The sequence below is a fragment of the Rhineura floridana genome, chromosome 8, assembly GCF_030035675.1.
Source record: "Rhineura floridana isolate rRhiFlo1 chromosome 8, rRhiFlo1.hap2, whole genome shotgun sequence".
Classification (NCBI taxonomy): domain Eukaryota; kingdom Metazoa; phylum Chordata; class Lepidosauria; order Squamata; family Rhineuridae; genus Rhineura; species Rhineura floridana.
In genome coordinates, this window is record NC_084487.1 from 116,790,481 (window position 1) to 116,818,128 (window position 27,648).

Sequence of the window (27,648 nt, forward strand, 5' to 3'; positions counted from 1 at the left end):
GAATTACTTAGTGTTGCTTCATTCACAGTGAGCGCTTGTAAATAAGCAGGGACATCTCACACTAACCAATACACTACACCAACCTTCACATAATTGGTTTGGAGATGATAACAATTTTCAAGTGCAACATGTTCTCCTTTGATTCCTTGTAGCCTGCCATTGCTCTTCTACATCTGGTAGGGCAGCTCAAACAGACATTACAATTTTTTGAATCAACAGTCTTATATAAAGAGCTTTTCTTATTACATCAGAACTAAACAAATGTAAAAGTAGTTGAAATACAATTTTTAAAAAAGTGTGTATGAAATTGAACATTTCTTTGACCAGCATGAGGTTAGAAAAACAGTTGGTCAGCTGGACCAATGGAACTGTCTCTTAGACATAGGGACTGAATACACCTCTGGTCAAGACAACAATAGCCAAAGATAGGAAAGCCTAGCAGTTAGAGATAACCAGAGAGTAATAACAGCAGTCCAGCTTGTTTTAAGCCTAGAAATCACCATATCACTGAATGACCAAAATATATAGTTGCTAGATCAGCACCAATTAACTCCTTAAACTATTCTTATACGTAAAGTATCCAGAGACTTTCTAGTGCCAGATTAGTCATGACATGTCAGCAATATTTTGGTATTTTAGGTCAGTGGTTTTCAAACTTTCTATGTTCAGGGAACCCTTTTGACATCAATATGCCGTCCAAGGAATCTACTGCAGAACCTCTGCTCATTGCAGAGGATTGTGGGTTGTGTGCTAGGTTGCATAATCAGTTAACAGAGAATACTGGATAACAGAGCAATCCTACTCAGAGAGGGCTGGCATACATGGAGCCAGCAAAAGGGAAGGTGGCATATGGTTCTGCCACATGATCCTACCTCCTATCAGGAGCCCCCAGGAGAGCACACTGCCTGCACTGCCAGAGCTCAGCAGAGGGAAAAGAAATGCCAGTTTCCTTCTGCCATTCTTTCCCCCATTGTATCGTCTGCCAGGATTGGGGTTTGCAGGACCGAGCCAAACATGCTCAGGATGCAGCATAAGTTCCCCTCTCCTCAATTCTGCCCGACACTGTCCCAGAACACCCCTTTTTCAGGCTTGCCACTGGTTTGATTTGTGCTAGTCTTGACTGAGCCGGGCTGGCGGTGGATTTCCCTAGCTAGGCCTGAGTGTGGGACTTTGTGTGCAGCCAGGCTGTGCCAACACACACACCCCTGCCGGGGATACACCACATCCTGTTTCCCCTCAACCCATCATATATACCAGTTTGATTGCGCCATAAGCCTGCTCAGTTTCACCATCACACAGCAGTGTGCACCCTAAAATGCTCAACATGCTTCTGCTGATGCATGCTGCAGGGGAAAATAAGAAGTGGTTTATAAGTTTGTTTTAAATGGAAGTGTGTCCACCGTGACTTGATCTCTCATTGAGTAATCCCCAACAGTATCCAAGTAATCCTCGGGGTTCACAATAAACTAGTTTTGCAACCACCATCCTGGGTGAATAATTGAATTTTGATTAATCACATCAGTTAAAGCTCAGTCATGAGGCTCTGTGCACGTGCTCAGATGCATACATTAAGCTCCTCTACACCCACAGATTTCTCTGTTCATTGCAATGTTGGGAATATTTTGCATGCATTGGCTGCTGCAGACAAAGTTGTTCTGGAAGATGGTGTTCATCCTGTTTTGGTAGATTTTCTCCTACTGAAAGATTGGGTTTGCAGCTTGGAGATGCTATTATATCTGTCCTCATTGGATGCTCCAGCAGTGTCCATTGCCAAAAATAATTTTTCACCAGATTTGGCCAGTGCACCAGCTGCAGCTCTATCTGTGCAGGTATCTTTGCATCACTGATAATCACTAAGACAGCCTTTCCCAACTAGTGGGCCACCAGATGTTGTTGGACCACAATTCCCATCTTTCCTGACCATTGGCAATGCTGGCTGAGGCTGATGGGAGTTGTGGTCCAACAACATCTGGTGGCCCACTAGTTGGGAAAGGCTGCACTAAGATTATCACAATGGCTGTCTTTGAAGTGTGTTTCAAACTTCAGTTTGTTCAAAATGTGGCTGCCCAGTTATTAATCAACGTCTGCAGCTTCAGTCACATTAGACCAGGGTTTAAAGATCTTCACTGGTTACCTTTTTATTTTTGAGCACAATTATAAGTGTTGTTTTGACATTTAAAGCCCTAAATGGCCTTGAACCCGGATATTTGAAGGACCAGCTGCTCCCTGTAAACCTACCTGTATGACCATCTAGAGAGGCTCTAGGTGCCTCCCCTTCAGAACCTAGCTAGGTGTCTACAGGAGAAAGGCTCTTTTCTGTGAAACATTCACAATCTCACCCTCTCTCCCTAACTACATTCAAGAGACACCTACACTATCAACCTGTCAGTTCCAATTCAAAAAGACTTTATTCTAAGCCTTTAGCAATCAATGAGTGATAAAAATCTGAAAACTGATGTCTCTTTGGATTATCTAGGTGTTGACAGTATTATTGTAAATTGGGTATATTTGGAATATTGGTTAATTTTAATATACTGGAATGTTTTTGTTTTGTGTTGTCAGCCACAACAGAATTGAAAAGTGGGATATACGTATTTTTATAAAGTTAAAAGAATAGTGAATTGATTCTCAGGTTGTGTTCATACAACCCCAGTGTTCCTTTTATCAGGATCATCTTTATGAAGATTAATAATGGCAGGAAATCTTGTTCACCATTACTGAGCTTTCACTGCAATACACTGCCACTAGTGTGCATTGGGTATACATAAACTACTGTACAACCAGCAACATAACATGGTGCATCTATCGCTCACTGGATTATTAGGTTGCTAGTAGGGGATCTAAGCAGGTTTAGAAATAATAGTTCTGGCCTAGCCTTCCCTCAACCATCCTACAGGGAGCACTTGCCCACAGGATCTCACAACTGTAGCTCAACAGCTCAGTAAGAGCTATATCACGGTATATTAATAATGGAGGTTAGCAATAGTTGCTTCATGTTGATCTTCTGTAGTAATCGTGGGTGTTATCTACCAAAGTCTAAGCAGCGTAAGATATAAAAAAGGTCGTTTAGGCAGGGTAGAATTTTCAGGGTATGACACTGAAACCTATGATAAGTAGAACATTGGTCAAAACCCATTAAAGCCCTTTGGATGCTGTATAGAACAGAAGGGGGAAATTTCTTCCCCAATTTTAATCCAGTTGGCATGTTCTAGTAAGTGTTAACAAAATACAACTTGTACAAAAGAATCCCATGTTTATTTAATATGCTGTAAAAAGCCTTATATAAATCTTTATAATGCTTTTTATTGTAACTTTTCCCAAACCACAACTACTGAATTTGTCTAGAAAGAAAGAAATAATAATTGTCATTCAATTCTTCAGGTAAAGTATTGAAATGTAATCAACGTTAAACAAGGTCAAGGTACAATCTGTTTAAATGTTCATAAAAATGAGAGTACTTTTTAACCACTGATTATTTACTTGGGAAGAGCTGTGCACATTTGTGTGAGAAAAAAATAAATCAAAGAGCAAAATCAAAGCCCATTCACACAGTTTTCCATGTCCTTTCATGCACTTTGGGCTATTGTGGATTCTAGTATTTTAAAAAACAAAGACAGCCCCAAACATGTTCATAATATAAAGATAAGCAAGCAGCACGCTCAGGCCAGATCTGTTCCTCAGAGTATCACTATTTTGCCCAGAGATGGAGAGTCTATGGCCTTCCAGATATGGTTGGACCACAGCTCACATTATCCCTGATCAGTGGCCATGCTGACTGGGGCTGATGGCAGCTGGAGTCCAAAAACATCTACAAGGCCATAGATTCTCCATCTCTGAGCTAGCCCGCCCCCCCCACTGCCATCCAAGAAGTGGTACGGACTACTGGAAGTGGGTATATGGATTTGCAAACAGCTCCCTTTGAAGAGCAGCATCAGGGCCAGTTTTGACACCTTCTGATGTGCTGCAGCACTTTGGATCATGGGTAGTGTGTCAGACACCATAGGAAATTGAAATAAAACTATGACTAATCATGGGCTCAAGCAGGATATGAAGTTTTCTGTGATTCATTAGCAATGTTAATCTTAATTGACACCATGATCTCTCTCATTGTATCCTTGTATAAGACTGTGGCCTTATGTAACCAACCTAAGAAAAGAAAAGGTTTACCTAGTTCTCTAGCAAGACAAAATGAACAGTGCAATTTCTCAAGCAATATTAGATTTCAAATGCTAGCAACATTGATAGATTCTGCATCATTTCCACATATAGAACTATGCATTTATTTCTTGCACAGCTCTTCTGGGACTATTTTCAACAGGCAGATGGGGGACTGAACATGGAAGCTTACATATCTGAATGCTCCTTCACATGAAACCTGTTTGTCTATAGAAGGATAGCATGTAAGAAAGAATAATTTTAGACTTCTTTCCAACATGCTGCTAGTTCTTTAAATGCAGGGATGTTCTTCATTTTTTTCTTTAACTTAGAAGATTCAACTTGCCCACCACCCTGCATTCTGAAGTGGTCTGCTTACAAAGAGGGTTGTGCTACGCAACACTTCCAATTTTGCAGTTCATCTCTAACTCCCCACATGCAGAAAGATTAGCCACTGAACCCTTGCCTCATTAAGTTGGCAGTCATCTCCAGGATTTCAATTCATAAGAATTAACCCAACATGCTAAAAACCGTGAAGGAACTTCAATCTTAACACCCCATTTTGATGAGAAGTGAACCGCATATACCTCTGGTGAACAGAACTGCATACATTTGTAATCAAGCCATTTCAGGATCTTTGGTACTCAAAGGAGAATAACATGGCACAAAACCATTACATGGAAATTAATTCAGGAGGAGGGAAGAAAATGAAACAAGCAAAAGGTATGTTGTACATTGATATTCAAAAGCATCTGCTGCTGCTTCGTCTGTCCCTGTCCCAGCTTTTTTCCTTTTTTGCAATTTCCTCGCTCTGAAGCTGTTACATTATCTTTGATTTGACCACAGTGCCATTTCTCCCCTGAAAATAAAAGAATTACAGCTGCCTTAGCAGAGGTTTATAATGCTAAATATACTGTGTCACAGATTCCAGTTCTACACCAGTTAGGCTACCAGCTGCAGTCTGAAGTACAACATATCTTCAGTGTTATACCTAGGAGCCCTGAGCTAGAGCATAAGCCAGCCCTTCCCAACCAGTGTGCCTCTAGATGTTGTTGGACCACAACTCCCATCAGCCTTAGCCAGCGTTGCCAATGGTCAGGAAAGATGGGAATTGTAGTCCAGTAACATCTGGAGGCACACTGGTTGGAAAAGGCTGGCATAAGCCACTAAGCGCAGAGAAAAACATTTAAAATAGCTAGTTTGAACCAAATAATAATATTTTTTTAAGGAACTCCATGACAATGTCTTATGTCATCACACTTTAGCTATAGGAAACCCATCAAATGACATTACAAAAAAGTGGCTTCTAGTTTCATACTGCATATCTAAAAACCAGGCCCAGGTTAAACACACAATGGGTAACATTATCAAGAAACAGATAATGTTGCTTCTTACAAATGTGATATGCTTTTAATTCCTGGGCAAGTTAGACACATTACAGTACAAACAGAGCCACAATATAAACAGAGGCATAATTGACCTTTATACACACACAGGCAGTGCAGATACAAAGAGGATGTCCATTCCTTTTTTTATTCCAGTACCTTTGTTATAATAAAGTTAACAAAAATATTCACTATTAAAAAAAAGAGAAAAGCCAGCTGGCACTGCCAACTAATTCTTGTAGTAGTCTTAGGAATCCTAATCCGGTAGAATTTCCTAATTTCTCTGTGAGAGCAATGTGCATCAGTCCATCTGCGTGACCATTTCATTGTATCCAGATCTATGCCATGATGTAGCAGCTACCTGAGTTCTTATTTATGTATTATTTCTGCAGTGTTTCACAACTTTCCTGCTTTCATGTAAGAAGGGATGGAGCCACGCTGAGTGAGCCCTTCAAACCTCTTGTAGGTATAATTAAGAAAAACCCAGTCTTTGGACTTGTAGTCAGGTTCTGTGGTGTTTGGCACTAGAATGCAAAGACAGAGAGAGATTTTAAATACACATGCTTATGCACCAAGTCAAATTCCAAGCAGTGTCAAGGTAAATTGTCACTGACGATGGGTTTCAACCTAAATAATTTGCACTATCTGAGAGGAACACGAACTTTTAAATTACACAAATAAAAGGGTACAGCATTGTACAGAGTTTACTTGAGATCCAAGGGTAAACAAAGATAACTACACTCATTAAACCTGGACCCCTTCAGAATGCTTGGGATAACATACTTTTCATCTATAATGCTCTTAAGTATATCTATGATCTTGCTCTTTTAAATCTGCATTATCCCCAAGCTCCTTGTTCTTAGAGTAAGAATTACTAGCTGGAAGCCTGCTAAGGGCAACCATGTTTACCACCTCCCTTCAGATAAAATATTTTTGATTTCTACAGAGATAAACCTAGAAGCAAGAAACATCATGCAGTAGTAGCAAAGTCAGCAAGCGATTATAGGCAAGTGATCCATGTACCCCATACTTCATTCTTAACTTGCCTCACAGGAAAACATGGTTTGGCCAGAAGGAGTTTTCCATGTTGCTCCTTAGGCCTAGAAGCAGCTGCCTCCTCCTAGCTCAGCTGTGGGGAATGTTTGCGCTTCCAGATGTTGCTGAACTACAACTCCTTTCACCACCAGCAACCATGGCTGATGGGAGTTGTCGTTCAGCAATGTTTAGAGGGAACACAGGTTCGCTAGTTGTTCCCATTTCTCCTTTGCACCATACAATCTGTCCAAAGCCTTTCTAGGAACACCATCGACACACCTTCATGAGGCAGTCTGCTAGCAGTCAAATTCTCTTACATCAATGCCAGACTACTACTCCCCTTTCATTCTTTCGCCTTTCACTTGGATCCCAGGCTGAAATTGTGGTGCAGCTTTGAGCACATTGCTGGAGAAATCTAGACCCAAAGAGCTAGCCGTAAGTGCATGAACATCAAGCTCTCTTGCTTCTGCAGCTTTCCTCTCTCTCTCAGACTCCTCCCTTTCCCTCTGGAGTACCTCATTTTCCTTTGGCTTTCTGCTTCCTTTTTTCTGCCACATCAGTCCATTGCCTCATTATTTCCTAGACCCTTGGCCTTCTCACTTTATTTTTATTAGTTGTTTTAAACATTTATGAACAATTAAAAAAAACAACCCACAGCAGTTTCCCTAAACTCCTTCTGCCTCCTCTGCCCCTCTGTAGGATGTGCTCAACTAATAGCATGTAGAACCCTTTCTATATACACTACCCTCCTGTGAAGTTAGGGCAGCTTGGCCAGTCACTGACAAAATAAAACCCTTAGTGTATTACAATACATCTTGTTCTGATCCATGTAAAATTTAGAATGGAGGGCCACTTTAGTTTTGTTATCTTTATCCTGCTTTTCTACAGAAGTAGCCAAAGTAGCTCAAGAAGGGAAAAATATATCACTTAGATCAAAATAACAGATGCATAACACACAACAGTACTAACAGGTGTAAATGCAGACAGCAAAAAAAGCTTAGGATCCAACAGCAGCAAACTAGGAGTATATTGATTACATGTACATACAAGTTCTTGATTTAATAAAAACAAGACGTTTGAGGCAAGGCCTTACTCTCAAAGTTACAGGACTAGTTTAAGGAGTATTGCAGCATTCATGTGCACTTTTACCTGGCTGTAAAATATCTGATTCTGGGAATTCATCAAAATTAGAAGTGTCATCAATACTTTTGATTTCTATAGTGATTGCAGCCGGCCTCTCTCTACAGCAAAACAAAAAGATCAGAGTAGTAAAGAGCATGAGATACTTTACCATCATTTAACAGTACAACTTACATTGCAATTGTAAGCATGTTTACTCAGAACCAAGCTGTGTTGAACTCAACAGGACTTACTCCTTGGTAACTGTATTTAGGACTGCAGTCTTAATCCTGTTTTTAAATACATACAATGGCAGCACTGCCATATCTAATGATGAATTAGCCATACAGCATTACTGGCTAACCAGAGAAGACTCTTCCATCCCTCTGCCTTTTCCTAGTTCTGTTCCTTTATGAGAAAATTTACCAGCCATCTAACTTCAATCTTTACACCTGTTGTTTCACCCAAAGCATTGCACGTTTTGCTACATAAGTCAGTATCCTACTGAAAACCTGCAACTAGGAAGCAGATTTATATAACTAATTGGGTATGTCATTTGTATAATCTATCCTCACTACAATGTGTGTCTTTCCATTATATAGAACACACCGCCACTATCCTTACATCCTTATAGAATATAAAGCAATGCTACAGGCGAGCTGGAGGAGCAGTATGTTTCTTTGACCATATGCTTTTAATGCATCTCAAGTCAAAAGATATGTAAAAGGGAAGGTGGATAGTCCATTTTCTAGGCGGGTCAGCAAAGACGCCAGCATAGCTTGCTGGGCTCAGGACAAGATATGAGCTCTGGCGGTTCATAGCAAGCACTACAAACCTGTGAATTCTTTTCTGCCTAGGATTAAAACCCAATCCCAACCCACCCAGCTCTAAGCTCCAAAAACAACTTCACACAGCCAGCAGCCCTACTCAGAACCTTCCTGGGCCACCTTCCTGGCCAAAGCTATCAAAGGCAACCGGGAGTAGCATTATCATAAGAACACAGATAGCTGCCTTATACCAAGACAGACCATTGGTCCATCTAGCTCAGTATTGTCTACACTGACTGGCAGTGGATCTCCAGGGCTTCAGAAAAGACATTCCTAGCCCTATCTGCATGCAGAACAGATGCTCTACCACTGAGTTACAGTCTTTCCCTTGATACCCCAAGTAGTGTCAGGACTACTTCTGCCTGCACAAAGCTGTAAAAGGCAGTCCAATGAGTACTGCAAGCCTCCTACAATCCCTTGCTGTCCAAAAGTGATTGGGAGGGTCCAAAAAGCTCATAGGGGCAAGATAGTCCTCTGCAGGGAGGGGCAGTTTACACAGGTACAGTCTATTGAGTTCAAATGAAGAGATCTTTCCTGGCCACACAAAACTGCCATTTGACAGCAAGGGAATTAGGAAGCTTGTTAGCAATCACCAACTATCAAGTTGGGGGGGAGAGCGAGTTAGTGTCGAACTGAAAAGACTTGGTAATAAACCATGCCATCTCCCAATTACAGGAAATGGCTTGGCTTGTTTTCAAGCTAGTCTGATGCGAGTCACAGGTGACCTGCCCATCTCCAGCTGTTTGCTTAGGAACTGGAAGATACAGTTTGAGGCAAACCATCCAGCCCTTCACTATGGGAGTCATACAACATGGAAAACAGGATCTGGATTTAATAATTTGACTCTACCTATTTCCGTCATAATTGAGAAGACTTGGTGTTTTGATTACATATTAAGCCTTGTAACAAGGCCTGAGTATTTCAACTCCTGCTGACTAACAATGGAACATTTATATACATACCCTTCCCCCTAATGTTAATTTTTTTCTTCTCCCTCTTTGTCCATACTGCATTTTATGTTTATTAACTGCCTCTTTACAATCACTACCAAGCACTTCTAAAAAAACTCCCAAGATTTCCCCATTTTCCCCATACTAACTAGAAAGTTGCATATTAGTTTATGGAATACATTTGTGGCTTTGAACTGTGGTGTGTGAAGCTGGTTCTTTTAGGTATATACCCTCACACAAGTACCTGTTCACTTGCTGCTTTGCCCCCTGATTTCCACCAGATTGTGAATGTGTGTCAGGTGCTTTGTCCCCAACTTTTCAGATCATGTAGATGCTTGAGACACAACTGCTCTCTCTCACGGCTATGCTTTAATCCAGGGGTGGGGAACCTCATGCCTCAGTGCAGCCCTTCAGACCTCTCTACAGCCACCCCTTGGGACTCTTCCCAGGACACAACCCTCACAAGCAACCCTGCTTCACACCTTCAAGTGCTTTTTGCCTTGCTGGCAGGTGTACTTGAACTGTGATGATGCCTCTTGCTTGCCTGGGTGGAGAAGTGTGTGCAAGCACAGGTGTTTGTGTAGAAACCTCTAACTTCTGCTGGAATGAAGCATACAGTACAAAGGTAAGAGTCACATCTGTTGCTCCACCCACTTTTTGCCTCTGGCCCCATCCACCACTGGCAGGAGACATCAGAAGATTACCCACAAGGAAATGCAGTCTTTGGGCTTAAGAAGGTTACCCATCCCTGCTTTAATCTTTCAGTGCCTGTACCTGATATGTCCCCAGTCGACACCTTCAAAAAATGGGTGACTCTTGATTTCTTCCACTCCATTGCTACCAATTCTGTTTTCTGCATCGGTGCAGAATCTAAAAGAGAGAAAGGATGAAAAAATGTTACAACTGGGATAGTCAACAATGAAAGATAAACCAATGTTTCAAAAAGACAGGGATGTATTTTGAAAATTGGTGAGTTTGAATCAAACTCAGGGAACCACAGATCTGGTTGCCAACAGAGATCACCACCCACACCAGGAAACTGCCCTGTCCAGTCAATTCCCTTGAATTCTCAGAAAACTGATGTGCTGCTTGTAAGACATTCCCATAGTTCCCTATTTTCTGCATACACAAAGGTGCAGATTTTAAAACCAGTCTCCCCCTCCCCCCCCCCGGCTTCCATATGTATCAGAGGACTTGTGGGAGAGGTGGCTATACAGCAGCTGACTATATAGACAAACAAAAAGGGATAGATCTCTGTACATGACACTCCTCCCACCAATCCGTTGGGAAGAGTGATAAAAATAGAAGGTAGCCAATCTTCTATTGGAAAAATACCATTTTTGCAAACAAAACTGATAATGGGCTAACAAGATTCATGACCTACATCATTAACATTTAGGATTAGAGTGTACATTTCTTTTTTTAGAAAACACACACCCTGTAACCTATATGGCAATCCTGCAAGGTATATCAGTATTGCCTCCATATTTCAGGAAGGGGACTGGCCGAGAGACAATACACCAAGTTATTTGCCCATGCTTTTAATAAACAGCAATGCTGATTTTATTGCTGTTACCATTTTATTTTAAAACTATTATGATTTATTCGTCTGTCATTTTCTGCTACCTGTTTTATTTTTTTATGATTTCATAATGTTATTGTTGGATGTTGCCTAGTGATTTTTTTATATATATAATTGAAAAAAAGTGGGGCAAGAATAATATGTAAACATGTAACTGTTTTTTTTTAAGGTCACCTAGCGGATAACAGAGGTGTTATTCAACTGAGGAGTTCCCAGGTCACAGCTCAGGTTATTAAGCCCTTGATGGACTACAAAGCAAGTTTCTTGTCTTTTCTCAGTTTAGTTGGCTTTAAGAATTAACTGTCCTTCAGGCTCAGTGGGTGGTTTGTTAGGACCTGGTGCTACACTGTGGCGGGATGTGGACAGACCTGGTCAGTGGCCTGCAAGGGAGACCCCTGGAAGCCCCATACGGGGGGGGGGTGCAGGTGCACAGATATAAAAATGTTGATTTCGTTAACCACTTTGAACATCTCTGTCAGGAAGGGAGAAGTAGGTTAAAGTGTTCAATATAATAAGTTAACTGTTTATTGCCAGTTTTATATTATGCTGTTATGTTTTTATTCATTTTATAAAACTGTGGTTTTATTCCCTCTGTTATTGTAAATCACACACATGCTGGGAAGAATAATGTAGGTCAGAGGTGGGAACACTGTGGCTCTAGGACTACAACTCCCATCAGCCCCAGTCAGCAGGGTCAATGCGCAAGGATGATGGGAACTGTGGTTCAACAACTTCTAGAAGGTCACATGTTCCCCATTCCTGAGGAAGTTGTATGAACTTCCTTTCCTGGAAGAGTAGCCTGATACTGCATTTTATTTACGGTGTCAGGTGAAATCTTTATTTGCCCAGGCCTTTTAGTTTTGTGGTTATTTTGGGCTAGACCTTCCTCTTCCCACAAACCTTTTAAGTAGAGATCTTTCCCAATCTGCATTTGTATTAGAATTGTTTTTAAGATGTTTCATTGTTTGTTGTTTGCTACCCTGGGGTTCTTTGGAAGGAAGGGCAGATTATAAATTTAATAATAATAATAATAATAAATAGTTTCTTTTAACTACCTCTCACTTTTGTCTTTGCTAGATTTTATTGCAATTTTACGTTTATTTTTGTAAGCTCCTCTGAAAGCTATGATTGAAGAGATGCTACTAAATAATATAAATTAATTATATAAATAAAATTAAAGTATATCAGTATTTTGGAGTGTTTCATCCCAATACTCAGTTGTACTCCTCTAATTTCAATTTCATCACATGGCAATTTTTTTTAAAAAAAAGTCTTATTAACATTTCTTTAGACACTGACTGACAACAAATTCCTTAAACCATTACAACGACCAGGTAATTGTGCACTTAGCTTGTGACATATCCAGGGCTGATTCAAAGTTAAGAAGTTAACCTTTTCAATACAAGCGGGTGTGGAAGGTAAAGGCTCGAAACAATATCAGACCTATAGCCACAGTGATAAAGAAAGGAAGTTCTGAGATGCAATTTAAACAGAAACTATGGAGGTCTCTGTTTATGAAGGAGTTGCATGACTGGCAACTGAAGCTGAATGGTAGATCATATGCTGCTTTGTACATATTGCAGTCCCACTTTCAGTCCCTGGCATTTTCAGTTAAAGGATCAACGACTAACTGTGCTGAACTAGAAGGACAAGGGACAGACTGTGTCTAAGGCAGCTTTGTAGGAGATTTGTTTTCATACATATTCCTGGGGATTCCATTAGGAGGTGTGCCCAGTTTTAGTAAGCTGCTATCAGAGACTCCATTTTCACAGTATCAAAATACAGACTAACAACACCCTGTATATTTCTAGCACGGAAGCAAGTTGTCTTGCGTACCAGCATGGAGCAACTTCAGACAGGTAATCAAACAATCTGGGGAGTCAGTCCCATTGTAACTGACTATTTCATACAACATTGAATAAAGAACAATCCTGTGCTAGCAGCAAAATAATAAAGGGTAGAAAACACTTCTAAGCATGGCTTGCTCCAGAAGGTGGGGCTTCAGTACCGTGGCCCCCTCAGGTATGGTGTGACAAGTAAAAGGAAGAGTGCCCAGCATGATTCCTGGGAGATGAGAGAAATTGGCTTGTAAAGACAACTCGGGGCGAGTGAAAACAGAACAGAGCCGCATTTCAAGATAAGCAAAGTCAAGAAGGAAGAGTGTTTCTAGGGTGTGCTAGATCCTACCAAGTGTCATTTTCTTTCTCCCCAGCCAAGTGAATTCTAGGCCAAACCTAGCTATGGATAGCCCACTGCCTCTCCCCTAAAACTCCTGCTGCTGGGCTAATTGAAAGACAGCTTTACTACAACACAATACTATGCTGTATGCCTAGAGCAGCCACTGTGAAAGCCATTCCAACTGACATCAGCCATACAGAGTTCCTGCATCTTAGTCCACATAGGAATAAGTAACCAACTGTGTTACACAGTTACAGCCAGGAGGATCCCCTTTAAATCATGCATGCATACATGCAGAGACCACATGTAGCAACAGTCTAGGCAGGGCTGCAAATAACATAAAACTAGCACAAAAACCAATTAAAAAAAGAGGGAGGAGGCCCAACAAAATTCATTTTTTCACACTAAAATTCAGAACTGGAAAAATTCAACAGGCCACTATGACTGCTTCAACCTCTTCCTCCTTCCCTCCCAGCTTTGCATTCACATTTAGTCAGTTTTGCCCTGCATTGGCATAAGGCTGGAGTACACAGCTTTCCATCATAATAGAATTGAGTGCATTCTAAGACAGGCAGGGTGTATGGGATAGGGAAGGAACAGCATTATACTTGGGGGGGATATTACAAGCTTAGTGCTAGAAAACTGCAGTATCAACTGAACTAGAATCTTGAGATAAGATACATGGAGCTGTATGTCAAATGAAGGGCAAAACTAAGTGACATGTGGAAAGGCCCTTAGAATTGCTACACAGAGTGAAGTTTGCGGTGTTAAGTTTTCTGTTCCTTCCTGCACTTAAATCGCCTGCAAAATCATCCTGCGTTACTTTAGCATCCTCCGTTCTTCTCCTGTGTTACAAACAAGAGCATAAGAGATGCCTTATCAGAATCAAGTCTAGCCAGTTTTTCCTGAATACAACAAACATGTTAATCAGCAGCATATTGCTCAAACTACAGAAGCTGTATCTGGCCGCAGCAGAGAGAGAGAGAGAGATGGGATGAGAGCCCACTCCATCGGCTCTGCTGAGATACTAACTCTGTTTGGATTCTCCCCTCCCTGAACTGTTTCCACTTAAGCTGGTCATGAAGAACCAATGCCCAAGTTCACTTGTTTTCCTTCCAACCCCTTTTTCCTTTTGTGTCATGTCTTTTAGATTGTAAGTCTGTGGGCAGGGACTATCTTGGTTCTTGTTTTTATTGATCTCCTGTAAGCTGAGCCTTTCTGGCTAAAGAGCAGGGTAAAAATGCTTAAAATAAATAAGAAATGCCAGAAACATTGATGTCTACGTTGCTAAATTGGGTAAGCCAGCCTGCTGCCTTGCTCACATCAGACAAGTGAACATCGCCAGAAGGCCTCTTAAGGAAGTACATTTTGCCTTAATGTATGTTGCTTCTACATCTAATTTCAGTAGAATTTTTTTGTTTTCTATACTAATTTCAACAGCTTATCATTCTTGGGATTCACCATGCTTCAAAATCTGGATTGGCAAAGCAAATTTTATTTGGTTGTGTGAAAACTGGGGATACTTTCTGACATTGCATCAGCTCCAACAGCATTGGAAGCCTGAATTAATGGGGAAAGGCTTCCCATTCACTTACCTTCCACTCTATCATTTAAGTTTCTACAGAAAGCAATACTGTTGTGGAAAGTAGGTATGTTAGCAGTCCCTCTCATGTGCATTTGGATCTGCATGGCAGAAGCTCCCATAGCGCTAAGGCACGTGTGGGGAACCTTCAGCCCTCCAGATGTTGTTGAACTACAACTCCCATCACACCTGATCATTGGCCATGTTTCTGGAGGTTAATGGGAATTGTAGTTCAGGATCATCCGGAGGGCCAAAGGTTCCCCATACCTGCCCTAAGGTAACAACAGGAGTCCAAGATTACATGTTTAGTGCTAACTAAACTGTGCATCAATGTGTTCGTTCTGCATACAGAAAAAAAGAAGTGGAATAAAACGTCAAATATTCAGAAGCATTATCAACTCACTTTAGAATTAAGTCCTTGGCTTTTTCTGAAATGGGCACCTCAGGTGGAAATACTAGAGTCTCTTTCCAATTCATAACTTTCCTATAAGTTTCTTGTGGTGTTTCAGAGCAGAAAGGGGGATAACCTGTAGAAATGTAAGAAAATAAAAAATGATGTACCCATTTGAATGTCAAAATTAGACTAAATTACAGGAAATGTTATAAATCTGACACAGGGCCCAATATTAACTCCGCTGTTCTTTCCTTGGCTCTCCCACCAAAATCATCAAATAAAAAGTTATTTCCTTAGAAAAGGGAAAAAATGATTAATTCTTACCTATTAGCATTTCATACATAATCACTCCCAAAGACCACCAGTCACATAATTTGTTGTAACCCGTTTGCATAAAAACTTCTGGAGCAATATAATCTGGGGTCCCAACAGTAGAATAGGCCTGAAAATAAGATGATTTTAAGAGAGAAATTTAGCCAATACTCTGACAATATTAATTTGAGTTAAAGTAATGTACACCTGCCATCCAATTTCAACTTTCTTTATAGCTCAGAAGGAGATAGGGTGACAAGTATAGGTCTGTGAAGCATGAATTTTCAGCAGATGGTTATCATGCTGAAACACTTTATAGAAAGAACTCAAAAGTACAGCATGTTTCACCAACAAGGTACTCACCAGCTGTCGCCTATTCTTTTTCCACGTTTCTGCTTTTCTCTTAGAGTTCATATTCTGAAATGCTAATTCACAGAAACAAAACAGATCTAAATTAATGCCTTTAATTTTAACACCTCAAGAAAAATTCAGCTAGGGCACAATCCAAATCTTACCTGTGCACGACGGGAGCTGCTTTGGCATATTTTAGTCTCACACTGTAAATGTGTAAACAAGCATCATGTTGAGGGAAGGAGGAATGATGTGCTTATTTCTCATATAAGCTCCTCAATGGAGGACATGAAAGTCAACTGCATCATTCCCTCCCCTGCAAAAAATGGCACTTGCTTAAAACATATTACCAGAGCAACACAGAGCCTAACTACTCCGAAGCAGCTCCACACAAAGGAAAGTAGGCGAAATCAAGCTTTAGAGATGTAAGGGATGGAGAACAAACACAATTACTGTAATGTTGGAAACGGTTGATACCAAACCTTTATTAATACCAAAACAGTTGTAACAGGACTTCAGCACACAAGTGGATTTGTTTATAATTTTAAAAAGTATCCAGGTTCTCTTTTTGTGCTGTGATCTTTGGCCTTGTCCACATATACAGCAAAGGTATGAGAATATACTGCACCACTTCAGGCTGGAGATGAGAGGTGCCATTTTTGAATGCTCTCCCATTGCAAAAATAAGTAATATAAATAAAAAATACATCCTTGCAAATAAAAAAGCAAGCACGCAGTGGAGAGAGTTAGAAATGGGCTGAGCTTGAACCTATGCTAGTTTTTAAAAAAAACTTGCAGGGGGGCACACACCACAAGGAAGCTTTCAAAAATGGTACAGTCTCCTATCATAATCTCCTGCCATGCTAGATCGCATCAGCAATGGTGTGTAGATCATTGCTGGAGCAATTGACCAAAGGGTTCTTTTGCAATCCAGCCACAGCTAAGATGTATGAATTTGGGATTACAGATAGCTAAACTTGTGAACAGATCCTTAAAATATTCTTGGTGGCACTGATCATCCCCTGTGATAGGCTTTGTTCTCATTCAGAAAGGAGTTCTGGCAAAAATAATGTATTTATATAATTTAGCAGGTGTAACATGTAAGGTATAACAATCAAGGCCTTTGAGGGAGTGCAGAGTAGTTTAACACATTTAAGCTACAACATATTGTACTTACAGAAGTCACTTGGTGGATTGTGAGTAAGGTTTCTGTAGAATTCAGTTCTGTGAGCTTTCTTTAAACCTGTGCATAGTCCAAAATCAGAGAGTTTTACATGGCCCTACAGGAAGAAAACATTACTGAGCTTAGGCACTGAACTACCTGAAATTCTTATAAAGGTGTACATTGAAAATCTATACTTAAAATTGCTGAATACAGAACTAGAAGATAATTACAATAGTGACGTATAAAAAGGAAGCATGATTTTCACTCAGTAGACTCATCTCCACCAATAGTAAATAAGGCAATAATTATAAATTATTAACTGTTTATAGGAAGAAGTTGGTTTGGAGGAAAGAAATCGATTAGGAAGGGTGAAGATATCTAATTGTGCTTCCAGGCACAAACAGGTATCTAAAGTGCTTAGAAGAAGTCTCTCCTGGTAGCTCCTCCACCTTCAGAAATGCAGTGAATGGCGGCCTAGGAGAGGACTTTCTCTGTGGCAGTCCCTAAATGGTGGAACTCCCTCCCCACACAGGTGAATCTACCATTTTTCTTTCACTGTATGCTGACGACACACCTATTTGTGTCTTTGCCTTTAACAGTTAAGGTACTTTGCTTTGGGAGGGCCACCTATTTTGCTGAATTTATATTGTTCTGTTTCCAGAGAAATCTTAGGAATAAATTAAACAAAGTTTAATTTATTAAACTGCTTCCACATACACAAGGGGATTTTGTTGATTTGTACTTCTAATTGTAGCCCTGGTGCTGTGTCAATTGCCTTTCCAGGGGATCCTCTAATCTAAACTTCATAGATAGCATTTCAAGGAAAAGAGAAAGGAGAAGCCCTGGAAAGGCTGCATGTGGCCCTTTGGTGTGCTGGATCAGCACCAACACCATAACATCATGCTGATCCCCATATGAATTGTTACTAATCCAAGCAGGCAGCACAGATGAGAGTACAGCAAAACCCCAAAACAGGGTAGAACCCCTTCTAATGTTTTTAATTGTTGTAAACCGCCCAGAGAGCTTCTGCTATGGGGCAGTATACAAATGTAATAAATAATAATAATAATAATAATAATAATTCTTACCCAGACTCTGTTTAATGCTATAGCTTCTCAGAGAAAGCTGCTGCCTTGACACTCCTAAAAACAACCACTAAACTAAGGTACTACTTCCTACTTTTCATTTCTAGTGTCCCATTCCCCTTAAGTCAAAACCCTTCTCTCCTAATTCCACATTAAAAACAATTACCATAAACCTGCAAACTGTGCACAAGTACAAATCATATAAAACAAATTACCTTTCATCACATTTGTATAATTTATTGGGTTTATGCTAAGTAATTAAAATATATATATAAAGAACTAGAGACCCCTTGCAAAAAGATAGCTTTGATAGTTTGAATCCAATGAAATAAACTTTTAAGGGATGTTATTATTTATGCATAAAAGCAGCATTTGAATTGTTGGGGGTGAGAGGAGCTTGTTTTTCCAACTCCTTTCCTCTGCCAGCTTTGCATAAACCAAGGGTGGGGAACTTCTAGCCCAGGGGCTGGATGCAGCGCTTCAGGCTCTGTATTTGGTCCTCTGAACTGTCCCCAGGCCACACCTCTTACTGGCCCTGCATTGCATCCAATGTTTTTGCCAGGCTGGAGTGTGTCCTTGAACTCTGATAATGCTTCTTACTTGTTTGGATGGAGGATAGAGAGGGATGTTCAAGTATGTGTGGAAACCAGCTTACTGCACAAAGGTAAAGTTTACATTTGTTGCTATATCTGCTTTTGTCTCTGGTCCTACCCACCACTGGCATGTGGGCCTTCGAACCTTGCTCAGAAGGGAATGCATCCCTCGTAGGCTAAAACATGTTCTCTATTCCTGGAATAAGCATATAGTGCAAGGCCAGGGAAACTGGTTTTCTAAGCTAATCCCTACTCAATCCTTCCAGCCTTTGGGTACTGCAAATACCCAAGACCTGAACGAAGCCACAAAATACAGGAAACATAAAAACATTATATACCTTTGCATCCAGCAGAAGATTATCTGGCTTAATATCTCTATGAATGAAACCCAGCTGGTGAATGGCATCAATGGCCAGCACAGTTTCAGATATATAAAACTGTGTTTCTTCCTCTGATAAAGTATCCTTCTTCATTAGTAACGTCATCATATCCCCTGAATCAAGGAGAATGACAGCATTTTACAATTCAATAGATTTTGATAACTCGGAAATTTACAACACAAGTCCCATCTGTCCCAAGTATTTTAGTAATCCAGCAGTTCAAAATAGAGTGATAAAGGCTCTTTCATTAAGAGTAGAAGGAAGACCTCCAAAGCCTTATTTAGCATTTCTGTATACACTTAAACTCTTCCCCATCATCAACCTTCTCTGACTTATTTTTTTTTAAAAAATAACTGGTTTGTCTTTGTATTGCTACACTGAGTTACAAAATCAAAGCAAGTGCAAATAAAACATTCCTCACCCTTTAATCATGCTTAAGAGATTGAGAATAGGTTACAGGACTAGCTCTTAGCCCTGGCCAGAATGACACTGGTTTCCATTATGAAGCATTTATTTATTTTACCTCCAGGTAGAAACTCCATGATCAGGTAAAGATTCCGTTTGTCCTGAAAACTATAAAACATCTTCACCACCCAGGCACCATCCGCTTCAACTAGAATATCTCTTTCGGCTCGTATATGAGCTACCTAGTTGGGAGTAGTGAATAACAAAACAGAAAATTCATAATAGGAAAGACAGCCAATACATACTGACCTAACTTTCTATGTAAAACACCAGTTGACCCATTTTCATATGCAATGAAGAAACTCGCCATTGGTAGGTAAAATGAGCAGTATCACTATACATACATACTTGCCTTCCCCAAATAAACATGTGATTTCAGTTCCATTCACGGAATGTCAAAATGCACACACATGCTGCTGATATTATTGGAATTTGAACATTTAATTTTGTGCTATTGATTTCAACGGGACTTCAGCGCTGTCTCAACATTGCCTTCTGCCTTGTGGGCAATATAAGCTAAAGAACTTCAAAAGGCAATCCACACTGTGAGTGGACACAACAAATGCCAGACAAATTCAATCATTCTGTCAGCTTGTAGTCCATTTCACACAACCAAGCTTTATGTGATAAGATGCAGTGATCATGTCTCATACATGCTTATGTGAATTTGCTCAACCTTACAGAAATAAAGGCCACAAGGTTCTTAGTTCTGTCTTAAAATGCAACTTCCCAATAAATGCTTTAACAGTACTCAAGTTACTAGCTTTTCTTGCGCTCTGGCAAGTAATTACTTCCAGGGGTTCCAGGTGAGATGCACTGACACACCTGTGTCACATGCTACACATTTAAGATATTTTGAGGGCAATGTTGTACTCATATGGGTCCACAATGCTGTGATCAACAGCTTCACACAATCCACAGTGAATGGTCACATAATTCTTTCCAGCCTAGGATTAAGCTCAAAGTCATGTAATATTTGCATGCGCGCTGACTACAGAAATCATGTTACACTATTCCCAAGGCGTTTATAAACACAAGTTTATTTTTGGTTTGCAGCACATCTTTCTCCAACGACTCAGAAAAGGGTGCAGTAGTGCACAGATATATAACCAAAGGCTCTCAAGTGTGTGTTTTTAAAAAAGGAAATAGCCTTTTCTCTTCCTGCACTGCCCCCCAGAGAAGATCTCAACAATCTCTATCTCGGCCAACAGATTCTTCAGTCTTGTCCAACATCTCTGTAAACTTCTATATTAAATCTCTCAGTAACTTATCAGTTCTGCTAACAGTGACAAGCAATGTATCCTACTAGCAACAAATGGGCTTTAGAACTAGGAAGAGCAACTTCACACATGATATCGTCTTTTTTTTAGCTTGAAGTGGCAATACTACTTATATATTTCACTCAACACTGCATATATCATTGGTTTTGAAGTACCTACCATGGACTAAAAAGACATACCTGCTCTTTCTCCAGCATGTCAGCTTTTCTTAGTATCTTCATTGCATAAATATGACCTGTATCTTTCTTTTGAACGAGGCGTACCTATGGATTTATTTATTTTAAAAAAACTATTATTAAAGTGCAGTCTTGAGCCATGTGCTAGCAATTTCTAATATTGGGGGAAAAACACAACACACTGGTTCAATAGTAATTCCAAAACTGGAGGCAGACTGACCATAACAGATGGTCAATATGAACACCTACAAACAGCAGAGAATGAAAATGAGTTCCAGTCAGATTAGAAGGGAAGAGTCAAAATACAACTGAGATAATGGGGGGGGGGAAGTTTGGTGGTGGGGAGACAAACACATGTTTATTTATGTCAATCACAGGTCTTAAAAAGCTCTCAAGGCGATGACTAGAAAGCTGGGGAAGAGTGGGGGAAGAGACAAAAAACTAAGAATTCCAAACACATTACAATGTATTTCCCCCCATTACTATCAACAGGATAATCAGTTTGTTCAGTAAGACTGTACTTTTGACAGGAAGATATCCTGAAACAGAACCTCCTAAGAAAAAGCACACATTACAAACCTCTCCAAAAGCACCTCTTCCAATAACTTTCAAAGATTCAAAGTCATCGAGACCTAGCCTTGTTCTCTTTAGCCGTAGAAATTCAGTTTCTTTGCGTGCATGCTGAGATCTTCGTAGCTTTTTCTAAAGGGAAGAATTATATATTAACTATGAGAAAATTAAGAACATAATATAAATGAGTGATTCGTTTATAATATTACTATCATTAAGTGTTCAAAAGAATGGGATACAATTCCCTCTAGCCTTCCACAGAGATGGAGGATTCAAGAACTCCCACTGGACTCCTTTAACATACCACTTTAAATCATATTTAAAAATAAACTATGGTTTAATGTAAGCATGCTGCTCAAAAAATTCTCAAACTACTTCTCCCCTGTTCTCACCACAATGCTGGGAAACGAGCCAGAGACTGCCTTATTGTGCAAACCCAGGCCACATTCACACCATACATTTATTCCACTATTATTCCACTTTTATTATTATTATTATTATTATTTATTTATTACATTTGTATACTGCCCCATAGTCGAAGCTCACTGCACTGTTTACAACAATTAAAAACATTAAAAACAAATATACAAATTTAAAAACACTTAAAAAAAACAATTTAAAAACACATGCTAAAATGCATGGGAGAAGAGGAAAGTCTTGACTTGGTGCCGAAAAGATGACAGTGTTGGCACCAGGCACTCCTCATCAGGAAGATCATTCCATAATTTGGGGGCCACCACTGAGAAAGCCTTCTCCCTTGTTGCCATCCTCTGAGCTTCCCTCAGAGTAGGCACCCAAAGGAGGGCCTTTGATGTTGAGCGTAGTGTATGGGTGAGTTCGTGTCAGGAGAGGCGTTCCATCAGGTATTGTGGTCCCAAGCCATGTAAGGCTTTATAGGTTCAAACCAGCACTTTGAATTGAGCTTGGAAACATACAGGCAACCAACGCAAGCAGCTTTAAACAGTAATAGCTTCCTGGGAAGTATAGTGATGAAAGGGTAATGAAAGTAGTTAGGAGACCCCATATTCTCCTCAGAGTTACAATTCCCCAATTGGTTTAATGGTCAGCCCTACTTCCCAGGGAACACTAGGCATTGTAGCTCTCTGAGGGGAATAGTGGTCTCCTAACAACTCTCAACACCCTTCACAAACTACACTTCCCATGATTCTTTGGGGGAAGCCATGACCATTTAAAGTGGAAATAGTGGAATAAATGTATGGTGTGAATGTGGCCCCAGTCTTATGGTTTTTCTCCATACCAATCATGAGCAGTAACCAAGATTTGTTCTTGGCTCACCCAAACTCTCTTGTGCACCCAAATTCAGTGCTAAGCAGAACTGATGCTAAGGGTGGGCAATCCTGCTTTGTCCAGGTGCACAAGAAAACTCCCTTTAGGACACTCAAACCTCCTCAGTTTGGCTGCTTTTTCAAAGCACATAGCAGGCAACAACGTGCAGCTGAAAGGAAAGTCCCCCCCTTGTTCTGAAAAGAAGGAAAAACCCTTGTTTTTAGCAGTGTCTTGCTGCCTGCTATGTGCTTTGAAATCCTGGCTTTGGGACCTGGGAAAAACCCCTGACATCAAGTGACTGACAGGTAGGCAGCTGCACTCGCCTGTCAAATTGGGCCCATGAGGCAGATCCTGATCAGGATCTGGCCCACAGAGCCAAAAAGGTTCCCCACCCCTGCCCTAAGCTTTGTGGAATTTAGATCCACCATTCCTGGCCAAAATGGTCAGATGGGCAATGGTGCATCACCTATGACTTTGGAGAGCTGCTGCCACTGAGAGTGCTGAGGCAGATGGACCAATGGTCTTGCTCTGTATAAGGCAACTTTATATGCCCATTTTAGCCCCATTACTTCATGCCCCGGCTTCAGCAGAAAAAAGGTCAACAATTGATGTTTGACATTTAGCAGACTATGTAATATTACAAAGGCAGGCAAAAAATATTTTCATGAGCAAAATACAAACATCACAAAGTATTCTGACAGGATGCTGCTACCTTTAAAAAAGCCCCACACTTTTAATCATATATCATTTAAAGCCACAAGATGGCACTGTATACCCACTTTTCTCAACCCAAGACTTCCTAACTTTCACACTACTCTCTTGTTACCGTCTATGTTCTGAAACAATCATAAGAAGTCAATTTAGTGGCAAAAAACAACAAAAGCCCTACTGGAGAATCGTGCCCCCTCTCATGTCAATATAAAGTATGGATTACTAGGTCATTCCTTAATCAGCAAGGTCCAAAGAGGTAGGGAAATATTTTAGAGGTAGACAGAATAGTTAGATACAACATGCACTCGAGAAATGTGACAAAATTGTCCAGCAGTAGCAATTATACATAGTTGTACAGAATGTATATTCTACCCTCAGATTTATTTTCTTATTTGGCAAGAACCAAAGGACAATCTACAACCGTGGCAACAAACCTTTTATCTTACTGTGTCACAAACATCCTCTAAAATATGCAGCGGCGCCATTCCAGTATACACTATTAATTGGTTTGAACCTCCTGCTGTGCCAAGGTTTCTGAACTGATCCCATGTTTTATGCCTCTCTCTCATTGCTGCTTTAATTATTTAATTAATGTATTGACAGCATTTGCATATCACTTAAGCTCAACTATGGTTTAAAAGCAAATGCACAGCATCTCTTGTGCGGGGCTTATACCTGTGCTTGATAGTAAATGTAAATGTACTGCCTTCAAGTTGATTCCGACTTATGGCGACCCTATGAATAGGGTTTTCATGAGGCTGAGAGGCAGTGACTGGCCCAAGGTCACCCAGTGAGCTTCATGGCTATGTGGGGATTCAAACCCTGGTCTCCCAGGTCGTAGTCCAACACCTTAACCACTACACCACACTGGCTTGATAGTAATGGAATAAAATTACAAAATATAGGGAAACAAGTGCATAGTATGTTACAGAAAATGTTCAGTCAGTCTTGCTCAGTGCAGTTTTCATATCACAAGCAAAATTTGTAGATATTCTGGCAAATCACTTTTTTTGGAACTGGACTGATTTAAAATAAAAGCTTGCTTGTTGTTGAGCATCTCTCATTGATATCAATTTCATTCTTCATTACATTGGTTTTCTTATTAATCTTTGTATAGAAAATACTGTATTTCTGCAAGACTACAGAAGTGAATTTACACTTAAACTTAACGCTTCTAATACAGTGCATTTCACACCATCTGAATGCAGTGCATGCAAACACATTAGCTTCATTGGGGCAACAAGAGTTGAATATCCAGAAGGACTTGGTAGTTTTAGTGGTTAATTGCATAAAAATATGGGTGTATTTAGGTTTTTCTATGAGCTGAACAAAAATATACCTCATTTTATTACCATTTATTATTTTGTTCTGACAGGTGGTGGAAACTAGCAGGCAGTTTTAAAAGTGTGTTATATGACCAGGAATTGGATCTCATTTTAATTCATCATTTCTCAACTGGTAAATGAGGTTAATGCCATACATATTCAGCTGATATGGATGAAGAAATTGATATAAAATAGATCAAGATAGCTAGAGGGCCACTTTAATTTATAGGTAAAGAGGCAGTGATAAATGGAAGCAATGTGGTAGTGGTCACTAAACTCCTCAGCCATGAAGGCTTAAGTAGTGTTAGCTGCTCATTAAAGGTATTGTCAGAATGCAACAAACAAGAATGTAAAAAGGAATAGCTAACTAACCCTTAATTATCAAAATACAGAAATACTAACTATATCTTAATTAGTTGTTTTTTTTAATGTACTGAAAATGTTACTTTTTGTGTAGCACAAATGGATAATTTTACAGAATGTATATCCTACACTCAGTTTTACTTTGTCATGGATAGTTATATCAACGTTGTAATAACTTTCTTGTTCCTCCTGGGAGAACTGAATTCCAATTTTTAATATGCTGTAATGTTTATCTAGCCTGTAGCAGATGAAAATTATGAAGTAGCTTTATTTTTTTTGAAGACTTTATAGCAGCTTGGGGAAAAATATTTCACCATGCATCAATTATTTGAACTGAATATTTTTCAGATTGTATTAAATGCCTCTCATTTAAGTTTAACAGTTAGAGTTTAAAAAAGAATTTGAATAAATGCTGGGTTCGGTTGTGCTCCAGAATGTTTTATGGAAAGATGATTAAGATGGCTAAACTAGTTTCAAAGTAGGAATTTTATGGTTCCCAATAGGAAAGGGTGTGAGACAGGTGTGTATTTTATCACCCTATTTGTTTAATCTATATGCAGAACATATCATATGGAAAGCGGGACTGAACCAAGGTGTGAAAACTGGAGGGAGAAATATCAATAATTTAAGATACACAGACGATACCATACTACTAGCAGAAACCAGTAATGATTTGAAACAAATGCTGATGAAAGTTAAAGAGGAAAGCACAAAAGCGGGACTACAGCTGAACATCAAAAAGATGAAAGTAATGACAACAGAAGATTTATGTAACTTTAAAGTTGACAATGAGGACATTGAACTGGCCAAGGATTATCAATACCTCGGCCCAGTCATTAACCAAAATGGAGACAATAGTCAAGAAATCAGAAGAAAGCTAGGACTGGGGAGGGCAGCTGTGAGAGAACTAGAAAAGGTCCTCAAATGCAAAGATGTATCACTGAACACTAAAGTCAGGATCCTTCAGACCATGGTATTCCCGATCTCTATGCATGGATGTGAAAGTTGGACAGTGAAAAAAGCAGATAAAAGAAAAACTAACTCCTCTGAAATGTGGTGTTGGAGGAGAGCTTTGTGCATACCATGGACTGCGAAAAAGACAAATACTTGGGTGTTAGAACAAATTAAACCAGAACTGTCACTAGAAGCTAAAATGATGAAATTGAGGTTATCATACTTTGGACACATAATGGGAAGACATGATTCCCTAGACAAGACAATAATGCTGGGAAAAACAGAAGGGAATAGAAAAAGAGGAAGGCCAAACAAGAGATGGATTGATTCCATAAAGGAAGCCACAGACCTGAACTTACAAGATCTGAACAGGGTGGTTCATGACAGATGCTCTTGGAATTCACTGATTCATAGGGTCGCCATAAGTCGTAGTCGACTTGAAGGCACATAACAACAAGAACAAAGCCAAGGTAGATAAAACTTACCAAAGTTATACATTAGACTCGAGGTTTATTAAGGACCAAATTATACATGACCTGCTATTTAGAGTCAAGAGAATGAATGGCTGGGATGAACAGATACATTTGTGTGGCTGTATTCTCCCCAACTGCTACATGGGGGTTGGTTCACATGAAGTGAGCACTGGGGTCATGTACTTCCTTCCCCACCCCTTTGTATGCTCAGATGAACTTGCTTCTCCATCATCCCAGAGTGCAGGACACAGAATAATGGGCTCAAGTTACAGGAAGCCAAATTTTGGCTGAACATCAGGAAGAGCAGTATAACAATAGAACCAATTGGCCAGGGAGACAGTGGGCTCTCCAACACTGGAGACATTCAAGAGGCAGCTGGACAGTCATCTGTTGGTATGCTTTAACTTGGATTCCTGCGTTGAGCAGGAGGTTGGACTAGATGGCCTTATAGGTCACTTCCAACTCTACTATTCTACAATTCTATTCTATGTTAGTACACAGGGCAAAAATTGTGGCTGCTTTACTCCTCCCTCCCCCTGCTGCACTTCTGGGAGCCAAGCCATGGTTTGCTTAAATATTCTGTCCAAACCCAGGCTCATGGTTTGATTCCCCCACACAAACCATGAGAGGTAAGCCAAGAACACACCATCACCATTGTGATTTGTTTTGGAAGAGACAAGCCATAGCTTGGGATCCTAGCAGTACAAGAGCAACAGAAGTGGGAAGGAAAAAGTGGCTGCCATTTTAGTCCTGTGCACCTGCACTCTTGGAGTTCAGGTTTTAACCATAGTTTAGCTTAACTATGGTTTTGAGCAGGTGTGGAGAAGAGACCCAGTGGCAGCAGACAGCCAAGTGGGGCACTGGACAAGGCCCAAGAGCTCCAAGGGGCCCCTCATTGGCTTGAGGTCTGCACCTGGTCTGAGACTAGTAACAGCTACAGTTGGCTTGGCAT

General features: G+C 40.1%; 1 protein-coding gene across 2 annotated transcripts in view; it reads right to left on the reverse strand.

The window, feature by feature from the left end:
* Positions 1 to 3,233: 3,233 nt before the first annotated feature.
* STK38L (serine/threonine kinase 38 like) overlaps positions 3,234 to 27,648 on the reverse strand; it is a 60,079-nt gene continuing 35,664 nt past the window's right edge. For both annotated transcript variants that reach the window (XM_061582201.1, XM_061582202.1), the window contains 11 exons: positions 21,593 to 21,715; positions 21,017 to 21,100; positions 19,616 to 19,739; positions 19,051 to 19,205; positions 17,047 to 17,149; positions 15,883 to 15,944; positions 15,532 to 15,649; positions 15,217 to 15,340; positions 10,246 to 10,341; positions 7,725 to 7,816; positions 3,234 to 6,064 (listed from right to left, as the gene is read on the reverse strand). In XM_061582201.1, the coding sequence (XP_061438185.1) occupies positions 5,937 to 6,064; positions 7,725 to 7,816; positions 10,246 to 10,341; positions 15,217 to 15,340; positions 15,532 to 15,649; positions 15,883 to 15,944; positions 17,047 to 17,149; positions 19,051 to 19,205; positions 19,616 to 19,739; positions 21,017 to 21,100; positions 21,593 to 21,715 (1,209 nt within the window). In that variant the 3' untranslated portion in view covers positions 3,234 to 5,936. The remainder of the gene's footprint in view (positions 6,065 to 7,724; positions 7,817 to 10,245; positions 10,342 to 15,216; positions 15,341 to 15,531; positions 15,650 to 15,882; positions 15,945 to 17,046; positions 17,150 to 19,050; positions 19,206 to 19,615; positions 19,740 to 21,016; positions 21,101 to 21,592; positions 21,716 to 27,648) is intronic.